General features: G+C 44.4%; 1 protein-coding gene across 1 annotated transcript; it reads right to left on the minus strand.

Moving 5' to 3' along the window:
- Window positions 1–354: 354 nt before the first annotated feature.
- On the minus strand, window positions 355–13,509 carry pnpla7b (patatin-like phospholipase domain containing 7b). The gene is made up of 35 exons (XM_076149402.1): window positions 13,202–13,509; window positions 12,672–12,715; window positions 12,494–12,568; window positions 12,168–12,255; window positions 11,667–11,746; window positions 11,336–11,430; window positions 10,925–11,065; window positions 10,678–10,837; window positions 10,507–10,587; window positions 10,299–10,427; window positions 10,134–10,214; window positions 9,712–9,832; window positions 9,544–9,618; window positions 9,363–9,439; window positions 8,884–9,057; window positions 8,403–8,480; window positions 7,976–8,181; window positions 7,746–7,877; window positions 7,457–7,580; window positions 7,103–7,292; window positions 6,841–6,990; window positions 6,700–6,763; window positions 6,305–6,473; window positions 5,557–5,739; window positions 5,230–5,348; window positions 4,022–4,178; window positions 3,795–3,911; window positions 3,545–3,614; window positions 3,314–3,430; window positions 2,962–3,110; window positions 2,720–2,872; window positions 2,512–2,628; window positions 2,216–2,300; window positions 1,964–2,112; window positions 355–1,860 (listed from the first exon to the last, which is right to left on the minus strand). The coding sequence occupies exons 2-35, from the start codon at window positions 12,711–12,713 to the stop codon at window positions 1,798–1,800; spliced, it is 4,011 nt and encodes a 1,336-aa protein (XP_076005517.1). The 5' UTR covers window positions 12,714–12,715; window positions 13,202–13,509; the 3' UTR covers window positions 355–1,797.
- Window positions 13,510–14,216: the final 707 nt, after the last annotated feature.

Below are 14,216 nucleotides of genomic sequence, written 5' to 3' on the forward strand. Positions count from 1 at the left end.
CCTCACACACAGTGGCCAGAAATTGACGCCTGCAACATTTGAGATGTCGACTCGTAGACGGTCAACTTCCGTGTCAGGAACCCGAGCAGCTTGTTGTTGGATGATGGCTTCTTTGGTTTCTGACATAGAGACGGAGACGGAGGACTTCCACTCAATTTCAGTGGCAGGAGTCATGAGCTCGTGTGTGTGTGTGTGTGTGTGTGTGTGTGTGTGTGTGTGTGTGTGTGTGTGTGTGTGTGTGTGTGTGTGTGTGTGTGTGTGTGTGTGTGTGTGTGTGTGTGTGTGTGTGTGTGTGTGTGTGTGTGTGTGTGTGTGTGTGTGTGTGTACTTTATTGTAGAGACTCAGGTTTGATATGTAGCATGATTTCATTTTTATTGGTTAACTGACAAAAGTCACAGCACCGTAGCAACAGAAAAGCATAAATACTACAATAATTAGGCACTGTAATATAGTAAAACAAAGAATTACAGTAAATAAAAATAAAATATTAACACTGCTTTAGTGTACAATAACAGACTTTTTGACAGATTAATGTTTTAGTATTAAACTGACAATACACATGATAAATACTTCACAATCACTGGTTACCTTGGCAGCATTGGCAGTCACACAGTGTCAAAACATTCCTCATGTAGCTCAACATCTGGGCCGAGGGTAGTAATACATTTATGTGAAGATGGCAGCAGCTGTTTGCTCCAACTTCAGCAGCATAACTGCTGCTTTTCCAGGCACATTTCCATCATTTGGGATCAGTTTGGCTCATTCCCACCTGCATCCTGACAGTCATAGTGCATTTTCCACTACTTCAGTTTGTTCCTTACACATTCCCAACCGTGAGACGGCGAGTCATTTACTTTCAACAAAGTATTCTAGTTTGTGTCGTTTCTCTATGAACTAAAAACAACAAACATCAACAGACACTAAAATAATAATTAAATTAAACAACTACACTGATATACACATAATCCCTTTTTTTGTTCAATCAATAACATTAATAATCAGTCACTATTACACAAAAGACCACAGGAGCGACCAAAACCTTCAGTTTGCATTGATGCTCGTTCAAACTCTTTCTGAACGTTCTTACTCTTTGAATATTATCTCATATTTATATATACAGTATCAACTGACCATCTACAGCAGGTCATGTCTCCTTTTATCCCTCTTCTTATATTTAATGCAATAGCCAGTTACTTCCATCACAAAGGTGTCAACTTTCACCTTAACTGAACTTCCAGACCCAATATAAAGAGAGGGAGTAGAAAACATGAAATAAAGGTTTTCCATGTGAAAAATACATTCATGGTGTGATTTGTTTGCCTGTATAAAAAAAGCTTATAGTCTGTTAATATATACTTGTCAAACTCATAACCTTCATCTCACTCTGACGTAGATGAGGATAACACTGTATTAGAAGTGAGCTGTAAGGCATCAGAAGCATAGAAGCATAAGCACTTTAAGAGCTCCAACAACATGGGAGCCTTCAGTTACAGTCTGATTCCACTATGGTATGAACTTCATACCTTGTCCAGAAGACTCTTTACCCAGCAGAATGCCTGAGCAATGAGACGCCCGCGGTTAACCGACATGTTAATGTACCTTAAAGCATCTGCAGCCTTTTGTTAAAGGTCCTTCAGCGAGATAGTGAACAAGCTGTGGAGTCGTTTACTGAATCGAGAGCATCAGCTGTGCGTATGAAACGGCAACTTAGTGCACTTCATCAAAAGTTAACAGAGGTATGAAAAGTGCATTGAAAAGTGTTAATTATGGCCAAAATGTTGGGACTCTGCTGGACGTCATGGTCGAGGATCTCCAGGAATTTTTTGTCGACGCCGACTTCTGATTTGAATTTCCTCGTCCTGTTAAGAAAAAATGTAAAGTCAAATGTTGTCCAAATCCTTGTGGTGATGAGAAACAAACACCTGATGATGAAGTATTACTCCTTCTTATTTTTGTACTTACCGTTTCGCCAGTGTCCGCCGTGTCAGCCGTGTCGGCCGTCTCCTCTTCCTCGGTGAGTTCGCTGTTGGGGTTAAACGCCTCGTAGTCGGACAGGGCGCTCTCCACTGCGTCCTCGTCATAATCTGTTTGGTATTCATCAGACAATTCCTCTGAAGGCACAGAGATGAGACAGAAACTCAGCACTCCTCATGAAATACAACACAATATCCCAAAGGAAGTTAAGAAGTGATTAATGATGTTATATTAACTCACCTTCAATCGGGGCGGTCTTGACTGATTCAATTCTTGACACAATCTCTGCCAGATCAGTGAAGGAGGCGTTTGGGCAGGTGACCACCTTTAAGAAAAAACTCAGAGCCATTAACTTACATCTTTTGTTTATGATGTGAATCTAAAACAGCCGCTCTCACAGGAAGGGAGCACTTGACTGTTCTTCTGTCCTTCACTGAACTTATTTAAACACATTTCCTACGTCACTCCGCCTCTCTGTGTCCTACAGCTTGCGGGGACACCAGATGACACGGTGCTCACACTGGCGGTGCACTCACATGTCCAGTTTTGGTCTTATGGAACTCCTCCTGATGTCTGTCCTTCAGCATGCTGTCCATCACTCCGCTACGCTTCCACACGTCGAACAGCGTCGTCCCGTGCTGGTATCCCACGTCCTGGAGATGGGGGAAGGACGATCAGGGATTCAAAGAGCTTCAGAGTCAGCAGAGGGAAGAGCGATGAGGAACAGAGGGGGGGGCGACTCACGGTGATCTCGTCAAACTTGCCGAACTCCAGCGTGCCGTAGCGGTCGATGGGTGGCCGGATATACTCGCAATATTCGCTGTCTCTGACGAGCTCCAGCTGCCGGACACAGCAGACGTAAGCCAGGCGCGTCTGGATCTCCGCCATGTTCAGGACCTTCAGCAGAGGACAGGTGTTTGAAGGCCAGCACAGATGTTTTGTAGCATTCTTTGTAATTGAATGATGTCTGGGCCTTCTTACTGTACCTTGATTCTCTCGGCCAGTGGGTTAAAGCGTTTCCACAGGAGCCACCACCCGTTCAGGGAGTCGCCGTAGTTGGTGAGGTTGGTTTCGTCGCGGCTGCCGACATCGATTGCGATCACGACTTTGGCCCCCATGGAGCGAGCCACGTCAGCTAGACACAGAAAAGGTCAAGTTGCATGAGATGTACTTACTTCCTTCGGACCCACGTGTTCCCAAAGCAAACAAAAATCACCTGTTCATCTGAAACTCCTCCCTCCAAAGCACCTCTTTGTCATATTGCTCAACCCCTTTTCATTGCTTTGGCATTAGTCACACACACACGTTCAGATCCTGTGCGCTCTCAGCTTTACTCACCAGGCAGGTTGTTGATGTAACCTCCATCCATGAGCAAGTGTCCGTCTTTGGGATCACAAAGCGGCGGCAGGTAACCGGACAGCGACATACTGGCTCGGACGTAACGCCACAGCGAACCTGGAGTTTGAAGAGTTAAGTCTGAATTCATTTGGAGAAACTGACAGAACAGCAAACCTCAATATATAAAATGTATATCACACAGGAGAAAGGGAAACAGAAGAGGAGGCAGACCGTCTGTGTGAACTCTCATGGCTGAAGCTGTGATATCTGTTGTGATGTTGAAGTACGGAAGCCACAAGTCCTGAGGAAGATGAGAGGCAATGAAAGCACAAGAGTCAGATTACATGTAGAGGTTCTCGCACAGCAGAACCAGCAAGAGGGTATGCTCGTCCTGCTTTGCTTGAAGCCTGAAGAGTAAGATCTCATGGACAAATGGAGAGGATGTAGTTTAGCTCTACAGTTGGAGGAGTCATCACTTTACCTCGATCTGTTTGTCTTTGAAGACGGAGCTAATGCTGGAGTTAAAAGAAGCTCCAGAGAACATGGAGGTGACCGGGTACGTCAGATCCAAAACCTTCTTGAAGATGGAGGTCATATCCTGAGGAGCAGACGACACCCAGACATCAGCACTTCATCACACCCATCAGATTGAACAGAGACTGTGTGTTTTTGGACATGACAGGTATGGGTCCCAGTATCTTCACCCACCATGGCCCACTCGCGGGCCCGGACCCTCATGCGACTGCTGCTCTTCTCCTCGGCGTACAGCGCTCCCATTAAGGAGCCGATGGAGGTGCCGCCCACCATGTCGATAGGTATCCCTGCATCGTTCAGCGCCCGCAGGATGCCGACCTGAGAGCAGCCCCTGAACACAGTGAGACCTCCGTCAGATCACAGCATGCAACATCGCCTTCACTCTCATGTTTAACATCAAAACATGAACCATTCTGTCTACGCAGTGAAATTGCATGTTTCACTTGTTAGGTTAGGAGGAAGATTTTGCCCAATAAAGACTGAATCGTCTCTTTAAGATGACTTGAGTTACTGCCTAACCTAACAAACTCACACACGTATCAGAGAGTAGAGCAAACACGACAGGAAGTAGGCGACGTAAACAGACACATACAAGCAACTTATCTAAACACTGTCCTACTGGGTCTGTCACCTCAGAGCAGACACAAACACACACCTTGCAGGAGCTCCAGGACCAGCCGGAGCAGTAAGGAAAGGAAACAGACAAACCCAAAGAGGATGTCACCATGAACAGAGCAAAAGAGCTCAGACCAAAGACTAAGTGAGGTGCAAACCACAAACACACTCAATTGCTGAGGACATTTAAAAAAAACACTAATGTTACTTATAATATAGGATTTCATTGTTTTGTCTTTTATTTTGAAAATCCACGATTGGCCTTTGAGTAAATTACACCTCTTGATATAATATGCATCTCTTTTCCATGGAGATTTGGAAAATAACGCGACAATATTGGAGCAAATTGGAGCAAAATGGTGAGTAATGTTAAAAAAAAACAGCTAGAGTTGTAGGAGGAGATTTGACTTCTTTTTGTTTCCCTGTACTTTGTGTTCGATTCACCAGCCTGCTTGTTGCCTCGACCCCAGCCTGATCTATGACCTCAGCCTCAATTTAACATAAGCTTGACCCTTCCACCACTGAGAAGAGATTAAACAGCTGATTCCTACATCCTGACCTGGACTTATTTATCTCATTGTCATGGATACGGAAGGCCTGATCAGCTGTTGTGGAGACGATGTGTTGGCTGATTCGTCCATATGTTCAAATGTATATACATATTACAAAATAATAATAATAATAATAATAAGATAGAGAATAAGTGTTAACTGAAATACATCATATATTAATTGTACATATAGAAATGGTCCATGTGAAGTCAGTACCTGGCTCCGCCCCCACCCAGCACCAGGGCTATAGTGTTTCCTGTCAGGATCCTGGCAAGACGGGAGAAGTCAGAGTGAGTATCTGGAGGCTTCTCAAACACACGCTGGTACATCTCCCTCTGAAACACACACACACACACAGACAGACACACACACACGTATCAACAGCGTCCTCAAAATGCTGAGTAAGAAGGTCCTCATTTGTGTGTGTACGTTAGTAACCTTTGTTTACTTAGTGAAGTGTTATTTATCATGAGCTGAAACTTTAGAATGTGTTCATGTGTCCCACTGTGTGTGTGTGTGTGTTTCCTGCGTGCGCTGCAGTACCAGTTTGGGTAAGCTCCTCCTGGTGAAGACTCTGCGGGGGCAGGAGAGGTGATGGTGTCTGGAGATCCAGGTCCGCATGTTGAGCCACTCGGCCGTCCCTCTGGGCGGAGGGCCATCCTCCCTGTGCAGCAACACCAGCTGCTTCTGAGCGCGGACCGCACTGCCCTCCAACATTCGCTCCAACTACAGGAGGAGGGGAACCAAACAAAGACGATGAGTCACACTTATTTAGACTGAAAGTGCCATCACAGAGACGTACTGCAGAGAGAATGTAAATAAGGCAAAGATGACAGAAAGCATCATTAATGGGCTGAGGCCGGTGAAACAGCCGACACAGAGAGGAGGCAGGACATCAGATCTCTTTATTGTGTTTTATCTATTAAGTTTCACCCCTCTGGTCTGATCAGATTATACCAGAACCTTCTCTCTTGTATCCCATTTCAGTTTGTAACAAAATAGTGCTAAACACCAAAACAAAAGAACTGATTTAATAAATAGAAAAGCACAGAATAGAGTGCACATCTCCACAAAGGCCCAGCAAGCCAGGGGAACTGTCTGGTCTTCTTCTAGTAAAATGCTGGCCTGAAGAGAGAAGGAACGACTCAAATTATGAATCACGACTATTTGCATGCTAATGACTCAGCACAATCTGAGCCGTAGCATTAGTGTAGCATACAGTCACACAGATCAGATGAGAGCATGCTGTGTGTTTTAGCTGTGAATGTGTAGGAGTCGTATCTAAACTGACCTCGCCCACAGCGGGCTCCTGCTCGCCCAGGCCCACTATGATGATGCAGTCGGCCTGGCGGATGCTTCGCTGGGTCCAAGGCGTGAGGGTGGAGTCAGACTGGTAGAGGACGATGCGGTGGATGTCCTCCTGCTGGCCCAGCCAACTGGACAGACGGTACTCGTGGACACTTGAGAGGAGAGGAACAAGCATCAGCCAGACTCCATTAGATCAACCTAAACATGCAAACTAACATCCATATTTGCAGAGCTATTACAATGTATTGACCTCATGTAGTTCATGTTTACTAAATACACTCAGCCTTTCTGTCTGCTCAACTCAAAAAAAGCAAACATTAAACCATCAATGCATTGTGGGTCTGGTGGAAACTGTGTGTATCTGATCCAGACATCTACCTGTCGAGTGCAGCAGCGCCCAGTCGCTGTTTGATGATGTCACTGGTCAGGAGAAGAATGGGGCCTGAAGAAACAGAAAAATGTGTGAATCATATCATTTACTATGGCTGTGTGTGTGTGTGTGTGTGTGTGTGTGTTTACCAATGCCAGTAAGAGCATGCTGCAGCTCCAGAGTGAAGGAAGTGAGTGGAACGTCCTCAGACACAGGCAGGATGGTCACAGTGGACAGGTTAGAGGCCGGGCTCCCAGCATCCCACTTGCTGGTGGGGGTGTGGAGGGCCAGGTTACGAGCTGCAGGGACAAAGGAGGGCGCGGTTGGAAAATGCTGTATATACCATGTACAAATCTATATACACAAGACGTGCAACAAACAGCAGTGTGTGTGTGTATGTGTGTGGAGTACCGGCCAAAGGTCCATTGACCTGCTGCATGTTGCCAAGGATCTTCTGACCCAGCAGATGGATGAGCCGGGTGACGACCTGAGGATACCTCCTCTTGATGGAGTTCAGAGCTCCTTCGGGCAGCTTGGCAAGCTCAGAGTCCCGGACGGCGTGGACGGTGGTGGCTCGGTTCATGTGTGTCAGCGCCTCCACCTGGACAGTCCACAGAACAACCGGGGTCTTATTATCTCCAATCGGACGCTACAATGAAGCTGCAATGCTACAGATGAGTCCAGTGGTAAAACAATAACACACTCGGACACACTGCAGGGGAAATGCTACTACAGTCAGGACGGGAAAGCAGACCACACACTCACCACACCGATCAGATCCCCTCGACCGTACTCTCCTGCCAGCTCCTTCTTCCCATCATCCTTTGCGATGACGGAACGCAGTCGGCCGCTGAGGACGATGAAGGTGCTGTCTGACTTGTCTCCCTGTCTTCAAACATAATCAGGCACTCGTGAAATGGCAGGACCCACATTATTACACACACACACACACAGTTTCATAGAATTCTTCTTTCGAACTTCAGAATCTTAAGCATAAAGATGAACAACAGAGTGACCTTTGTTGTGATGTACCAAGTCTTTAGTAAGTATCTACCTGTAGACAGGGCGGCCGGCCTCCACAGCCATCCAGTCCAGGGCGAAGTCGATCTGTCTGACGAAGGACGACACCCTCTTCACCACAGTGTGAGCCACATTCAACACCACCCTGGGCTCCTGGCGCATTATCCTGTGAGGATGCAAACACAAATCTATGGTAAAGCAAAGAACAACAACAACAACAACAATAATAACAGTGTGTGTGTGTGTGTGTGTGTTGCATCCTACTCGTAGAAGTGGGCTTTGGTAATGGAGAGGAATGTGCAGTCTCGTTGAGCTCGGACGCTGAAGATGAGAGGCTCCCCGGTGAGCACGGCCAGGTGGCCCACCATCTCCCCCGGGTGTGTGACAAACAGTAGGCTCTCTTCGTCTCGATCAATCATGCGCTGGTAAACGTGGAGCGCCCCGGAGATCACAAACTCCACACTCACATCCTGGGAAACGCACACACAAGTATTAGGTGCCAGGATCACACACAGCTTAGAGGGAATGTGGGGAAATAGTAGAACCTGAAGCTACAAGCAGTGATCATTACAATGAGTCAATATGTACTCTATATCTACTTCTATTATTTAGAAATATATGGGGTGGATTTTGACCATTTACTCTCCAAAACGAGAGAATAGATACATCCATATTAAATAAAATGACTGACCTGGTCTCCCTGGTTGTGGACAACACAACCAGCTTTGACATGACGAATGTTCACTCTCCCCTCGAGCAGATTTGGGTCCTAAAGACATCAAAATGACATCATTAAAGATGTCAAAAGACGCCTCAGAAGTACACAATAATATTCATTTAACTAAACATGCATACATTATTATAACTGTTCCAACTTTCCTGTCGATATGGAATTCAAAACATGAAAATGTCTGCAAAACTTTGGTTCAGATATATTTTGAAATATAGGCATAAGCGTTGTCAGTTAGTTAAAATGGAATGTTTGAGTTGGCGATGCGCTACAGGAAAGCTCATGTAGAGTTCAAAATGAAAGGTTCATCCTCTGAAGACCGTTCCAGGCAATCTAACCATGAATCTTTGGAAATGTTTTTCAACTGTTTAGCAATTTCACATTCTAATCAAATCCCCCAGTGGTTCTGTCTGAGAGGCAGCACAGGCCGCTCTGACCGTACCTGTATCTGGATGACCTGCAGCAGATCCTTCTTGGCAGCTTGGAAAATGGCGTTGACTTTGTTATGGGGGCCGTGTCCTCCACCTCCACCTCCACCTCCACCTCCACCAGCATCGCTATAGTGGTAAACAGCTGAGGGAGTACGCTGCAACGTCACGGTCTTCTTCAGAATCGACTGGAAGGAGCAGAGAAGATGGGACAGACAGATTGAGACTTTGAACTAAAACTCAAACTGGACTTTATGTTGTAGCTGAATACACACGGCCATGCCTCAGCATTATATGTCAATCATCCTCAACCCCTTAGTGATTCAAGCAAGCAAAAAAACAACCACCACGACAACTCAACCCTGAGATCTGAATGTTTCCAGCATGGATTCAAACCAGCAACCCCTCCCGCCCCCCCGTGACTACCCTGCCTCTAACATCTCCATGCCTTGTCTGCAGTATATTAAATGCTGAAGCCTGGAGAGAAAGTGACCTTCACAGGACTTGGAGGCTCGTCCTTGTCCACTTTAGCCCGTTCGTACACGTTGAAGAGGTCAGCTGACATATCGCCTGCATGACACAAAGAGCTCACAGTCACACACCGGTCATTGCGGTTCATTTACATTTGAAACTGAGTTGTTATCATACTGTTTATTATGCTTGTGTGTGTTTACCTGTAACAGCCAGTGGGGTGGACTGGGAGCGAGATTTCCTGTATTTGGGTATGGACATCTCTGACTTCACGTTGTCTGTTATGGTCCGACAACATACAGATAACACATTATATATTATTAAACACATTATAACAATCTAACCAAAGACACAGGTTGGTTGGTCCGGACCCGTATCGGTTCTGTCAGAGCCCAGATTGTCGGAGTGTGACGGCTGCCTGCGAAAGCCTCTGTGTGGATGGGCGTCGCCGAGGATGTTGGCCACAGACACCATCGGGATGGCTTGGCTGTCCTGTCACACACAAAATACATACACACTGATCAGATTCCTTACAGGTTTGCACTCAGTGAAGATTGCATCAATTTAAAAATGCTGTAAATATGAACTTTTGGCATTTTTGACCAAAAAATTTGGAATGAGACTCAAGTTCCTCTCAGCACCTTTTTGTTTTCCTGCAGATTAAAGCCACGATTGTTCAATTTCAGCATTATTTGAGTTAATTTGAATCAATACAAGGGCAGCAGTACTTCAAGGCCACATCTGTATAAATGTATACGAGTGTAAAATGCCACAATTCCATGTAAAACAGTACCGTATTGAAGAGCTCAGTGGTGAGGCCCAGGTAGTTGTGTAAGGCTAGAAAAGTCACTCTCTGCAGACGCACCATGATGATCTACACAGGAGAGAAACGTGTGAAAATGGAGACAACGCAGACTGCAGTGTTAATGGAACAAATTAGGAAAACTTTACACTTTACCTGGATAACACGGACCAGCGTCTCAGGGTATTTCTCAAAGACGGACTGGAATGCTACAGCTGGAAGACGAAGGACACTGGAGGGAAGAGCGGCCCGGGCAGAAACCGTCTTGTATGGTGCTGGATAACCCTAAAATACAGATAAAGCTGTATGCATCGCCATGTATGTAACAACCCTTAAACCAAAGTACTTAAGAGTGAAGACATACTGTGATGATGTCCATGATACTGAGCAAACTGTGGACACTGTCTCCTGGCAACACCTCTTTTACCACCGCATCTGTGCCATCCTGCAGCAAGAGAACACATCCATAGCTCAACATGAGTGAAGAACAAGAATGAAAATGTTCCTTCCATCACTTCCATGATGCCGGTCTTACATTCTCGTGGATGCACAGCTCCAGGCGGCCGTCCTGAACTACGTAAATGCTGTCATCCGTGTCGCCTGGGCGGAAGAGCATCTCTCCTTGGTGGAGCTGGAGCAACACCATGTGACGACACAGCTCCAGGAAGAGAGGCTTCTCAAAGTGGCCCAGCACCCTGGAACACACATACATACACCGTAACCACACCACTAAACATCACAGAGGTCAAAGAGCTTTAATAGTTCATTCTGCCGCTCTTTACCGGACATTCTTCAGCATGTACAGCACTTCAGATGGCAGGTGGGAGTTCTGTACGTCGAATTCAGTCAGATCAGCCTCCAGCAAAGAGGGGGGAGGCTCCTTGGGCTGCAGGGTAGGGGGCTCCCTCCGGATACGCAGGATCCTAACACACACACACACACACACACACACACACATGCGCGCAGTTACAAACATGCATGTTCTGATTGACTTGAATGAAACTTTATAGATGAATCGTATCAGATTTGTGTTTCGAAGTTTTTTCCTTATAAAACCTTGGTTTAATACTGACTGAATACTGTTTTGTACTTGAAGTGTTGTAATCAGTCCAAGCCGCAGCTGTACTGACCTCTGACCTCCTCCTCATACCTTAAACTGTTTACTTATCTCTCTGCCACATGTGTGCACTCACTTGCGAGCTATAGACAGGACTTTGGTCCTTTTCCTCACTCTCTGCCGCGACGCTGAGTTGGGGGCAGCGGTGGGGGCCGACGACAACGTCTGAACCTGTAACAACAACAACAGCGAGGGATTTCAGAAGGCTGAGAATAAGGGATCTTCTGATACATGGCTGATACATGCAATCCTGTCTTGATGGTGGCACAAGAGCAAAGGAAATGGATTTCATTCAAATCAAAAGGGTGCAAAGTGTCCGTGGGAGCATAAATGTTGCTCAGCATGGTAATCTGTGAGCTTTTATCAGTATGGTTGGTAGAATGTGCCACATGTGATAAGGGACAGACCTTCCTCATGATCTTCCTCCCATAGAACATCACTTTGTCTCTCTTCCTGAAGCGATAGTGAGGAACACCAGCCTCCGCCACTGAAACACATCAGACACCAATCACTGTTAATGATTTTGGGTTTTTTTCTTATATCTACCTTAATCTACATTATGAATATGAGGGAGGAAAACATTCAAAACTATTTCTTGTATCATTAATTGTCTTATAACTAATTACTCAATTTGACACTTTACATATTCCAAGTGATCTGATTACTTTAGGTCAATGTTCAATTAGATAAAGAGGGTCAAAAGTCTCACAGAATGCCTCTAAAGAGTCATTTCATATTGTTTACAGGTTACTTTTCATTCCTTTCTTCATTACTTCACTGTGATTTAGAGGCCATGAATTAGCTCCATTTGGCTTCTTGTCTCTACCCACACACTGAATTGTTTTGTTGTCTTAATGTGATCTACTCACTTGCACAAATAAACACAAGAAAATGGAATAGATACTGACTTGAGGCCTTGTATTTTCGGTAAAGCAGGAACACAATGACACCGACGACAGAAACCACAGTCACAGCTCCGATCAGCACAGCTGTCCACTGCAGGGAAATCAGGAGAAGAACAAAATCTGAGTCATGGAAAATCCCGATGATTTAGTTGACGTTCACATGGGCCCAAATGTGAACAACCCAAGGTCTACTTGGAGTAAAATGACCCTCATCTTTGCCATATTCAGTATTTCATTGGATTATTTATGACCCATTTGATGAAAAAGCAGTATTGTATATTAGACCCCATTGCACTGCATCAATCACAAATCCATTCCTGTGTGGTTACCAAAGTGCTTTCTGTCCTTTCCTCCACAAACTGCTGCATCTTGGCCCTGATCTCACTACCGAGAGGCACCAGCCTCTGAAAACAAAAAGATACAAATTAATCTAAAACCACTTTAAATCATTGTATTATATTTTTTCAAACAATGTAGTGCTGTGAATGGTATTGCGTAATGACATACCGGGTATATACTGCAGCTCTCCTCTTCATCATTTTCATCCATGCCTGATAAACAAAATAATGCAGCAATAAAACAATACAATCGCTTCACTATTAAAAACAATAACACCATCAGAACAGGCTATTCTTTTTGGGCCAAAATCCAATACAGGCAATATTTCATATGGGACAACTGAGATATAGGAGGGATAAAGCAACAACACTTAACACTAAGATACTAAATCAGAATCAAAATTGTTTTTATTGCCAAGTAGGTTTTCACTTACAAGGAATTTGCTTTGGTGTTCAGTGCAATAAAGATATTCAGAGAATTTTTTTAAATAAAATAAATAAAATAAATAAAATAAATAAAATAAATAAAATCAGTTATTTCACAGTACTATAAAGAATAAAAATAGAAATAATAAATAATAAATCAAATCAACCCCAAACCTCAATTATATACTGTTTTTAATATCTGTCTGCTTCTGTTTCTGTCTGCAGCTGTACTCTTATGCCCTCATTGTATATCAAATATAACTTTCATGTCACCTTCAAATCAAATGTCACTTTGTCATGTTAGGCCTCATAACGCCACTGACAAACAGAGAGAAATGTGGGTCAAAGTTCACCAGCACAGCTCCAGATCAGGTCACGGGCTCTCCGTGTTTGTAACCAGACGCCCCGCCGCCCTCAGACCCTCATGTAGAACGAGCAACTAAACAACAATCTAGACAAGCAATCTCTAGTAAATCTCATCAGAACAGAACAACAGAGGATTAAAACGTATTCTCCTTTTGTCCCTAATGCGTATTTCAGTCATATTGATTGATGTCGTCAGCAGTTACATGTCTGCAAATTCAGACATGTAACGGAACACAATTTCTCCTTACATGAAACGGCTTCTCGTATTGTAATTGTAATATACTGATCGTATCTTTTGGTTTGTAGGAGGCAAAATATGTAGTAGACCAACCGCTCTTTAATGTCAATGAAATCAATTCGGTTGAAATTGTTATTATTTTTTAAATAGCGTACGAGGGGGTTGTTTGCAGAGGAGCAAGGCAGCATGATATGGTTAAAACAATAAGATAAGTGTTCAAAATGTCATATATCACGTGGAATTAGCAAACAGAAATCACGGTCGCTGTTGAATCACAAACGGGGACTCCGCTCCTGCAGCTGCGATCCGCTACACAACATTCCGTGCTGCAAGCGAACAGAACAACAAACAAATGTGCTCCAAACTACCAACACAACATAACAAACATGACGAGCTAAACCTTCTATCTTAATGAGACAAACACTTTTCCACGTACCTTTGTTGTGTCAAAGTTTTTGTGTATACATGCCTAGCAGTCAGGGGCAGTGTTGCCAACCCCTCAGTAAGGAAATTAGCTATTGGCTGGTCTAAAAGTCGCTGAATGACGTCATCGTATAATTTGAAATTTGCATGTAAATGGAGGAATAACGTTGTGGGAGAGACGTTTTTTAATTGAAATAATAGACCATCACTTCTATCATGACTACCTATTTTTTTTTGTGGTTTTCTTAAGTTTGTTTTAGT

This window comes from Genypterus blacodes, unplaced genomic scaffold, assembly GCF_046128005.1.
Source record: "Genypterus blacodes isolate CSIRO-AG114 ecotype Tasmania unplaced genomic scaffold, CSIRO-AGI_Gbla_v1 ptg000045l_1, whole genome shotgun sequence".
NCBI lineage: Eukaryota > Metazoa > Chordata > Actinopteri > Ophidiiformes > Ophidiidae > Genypterus > Genypterus blacodes.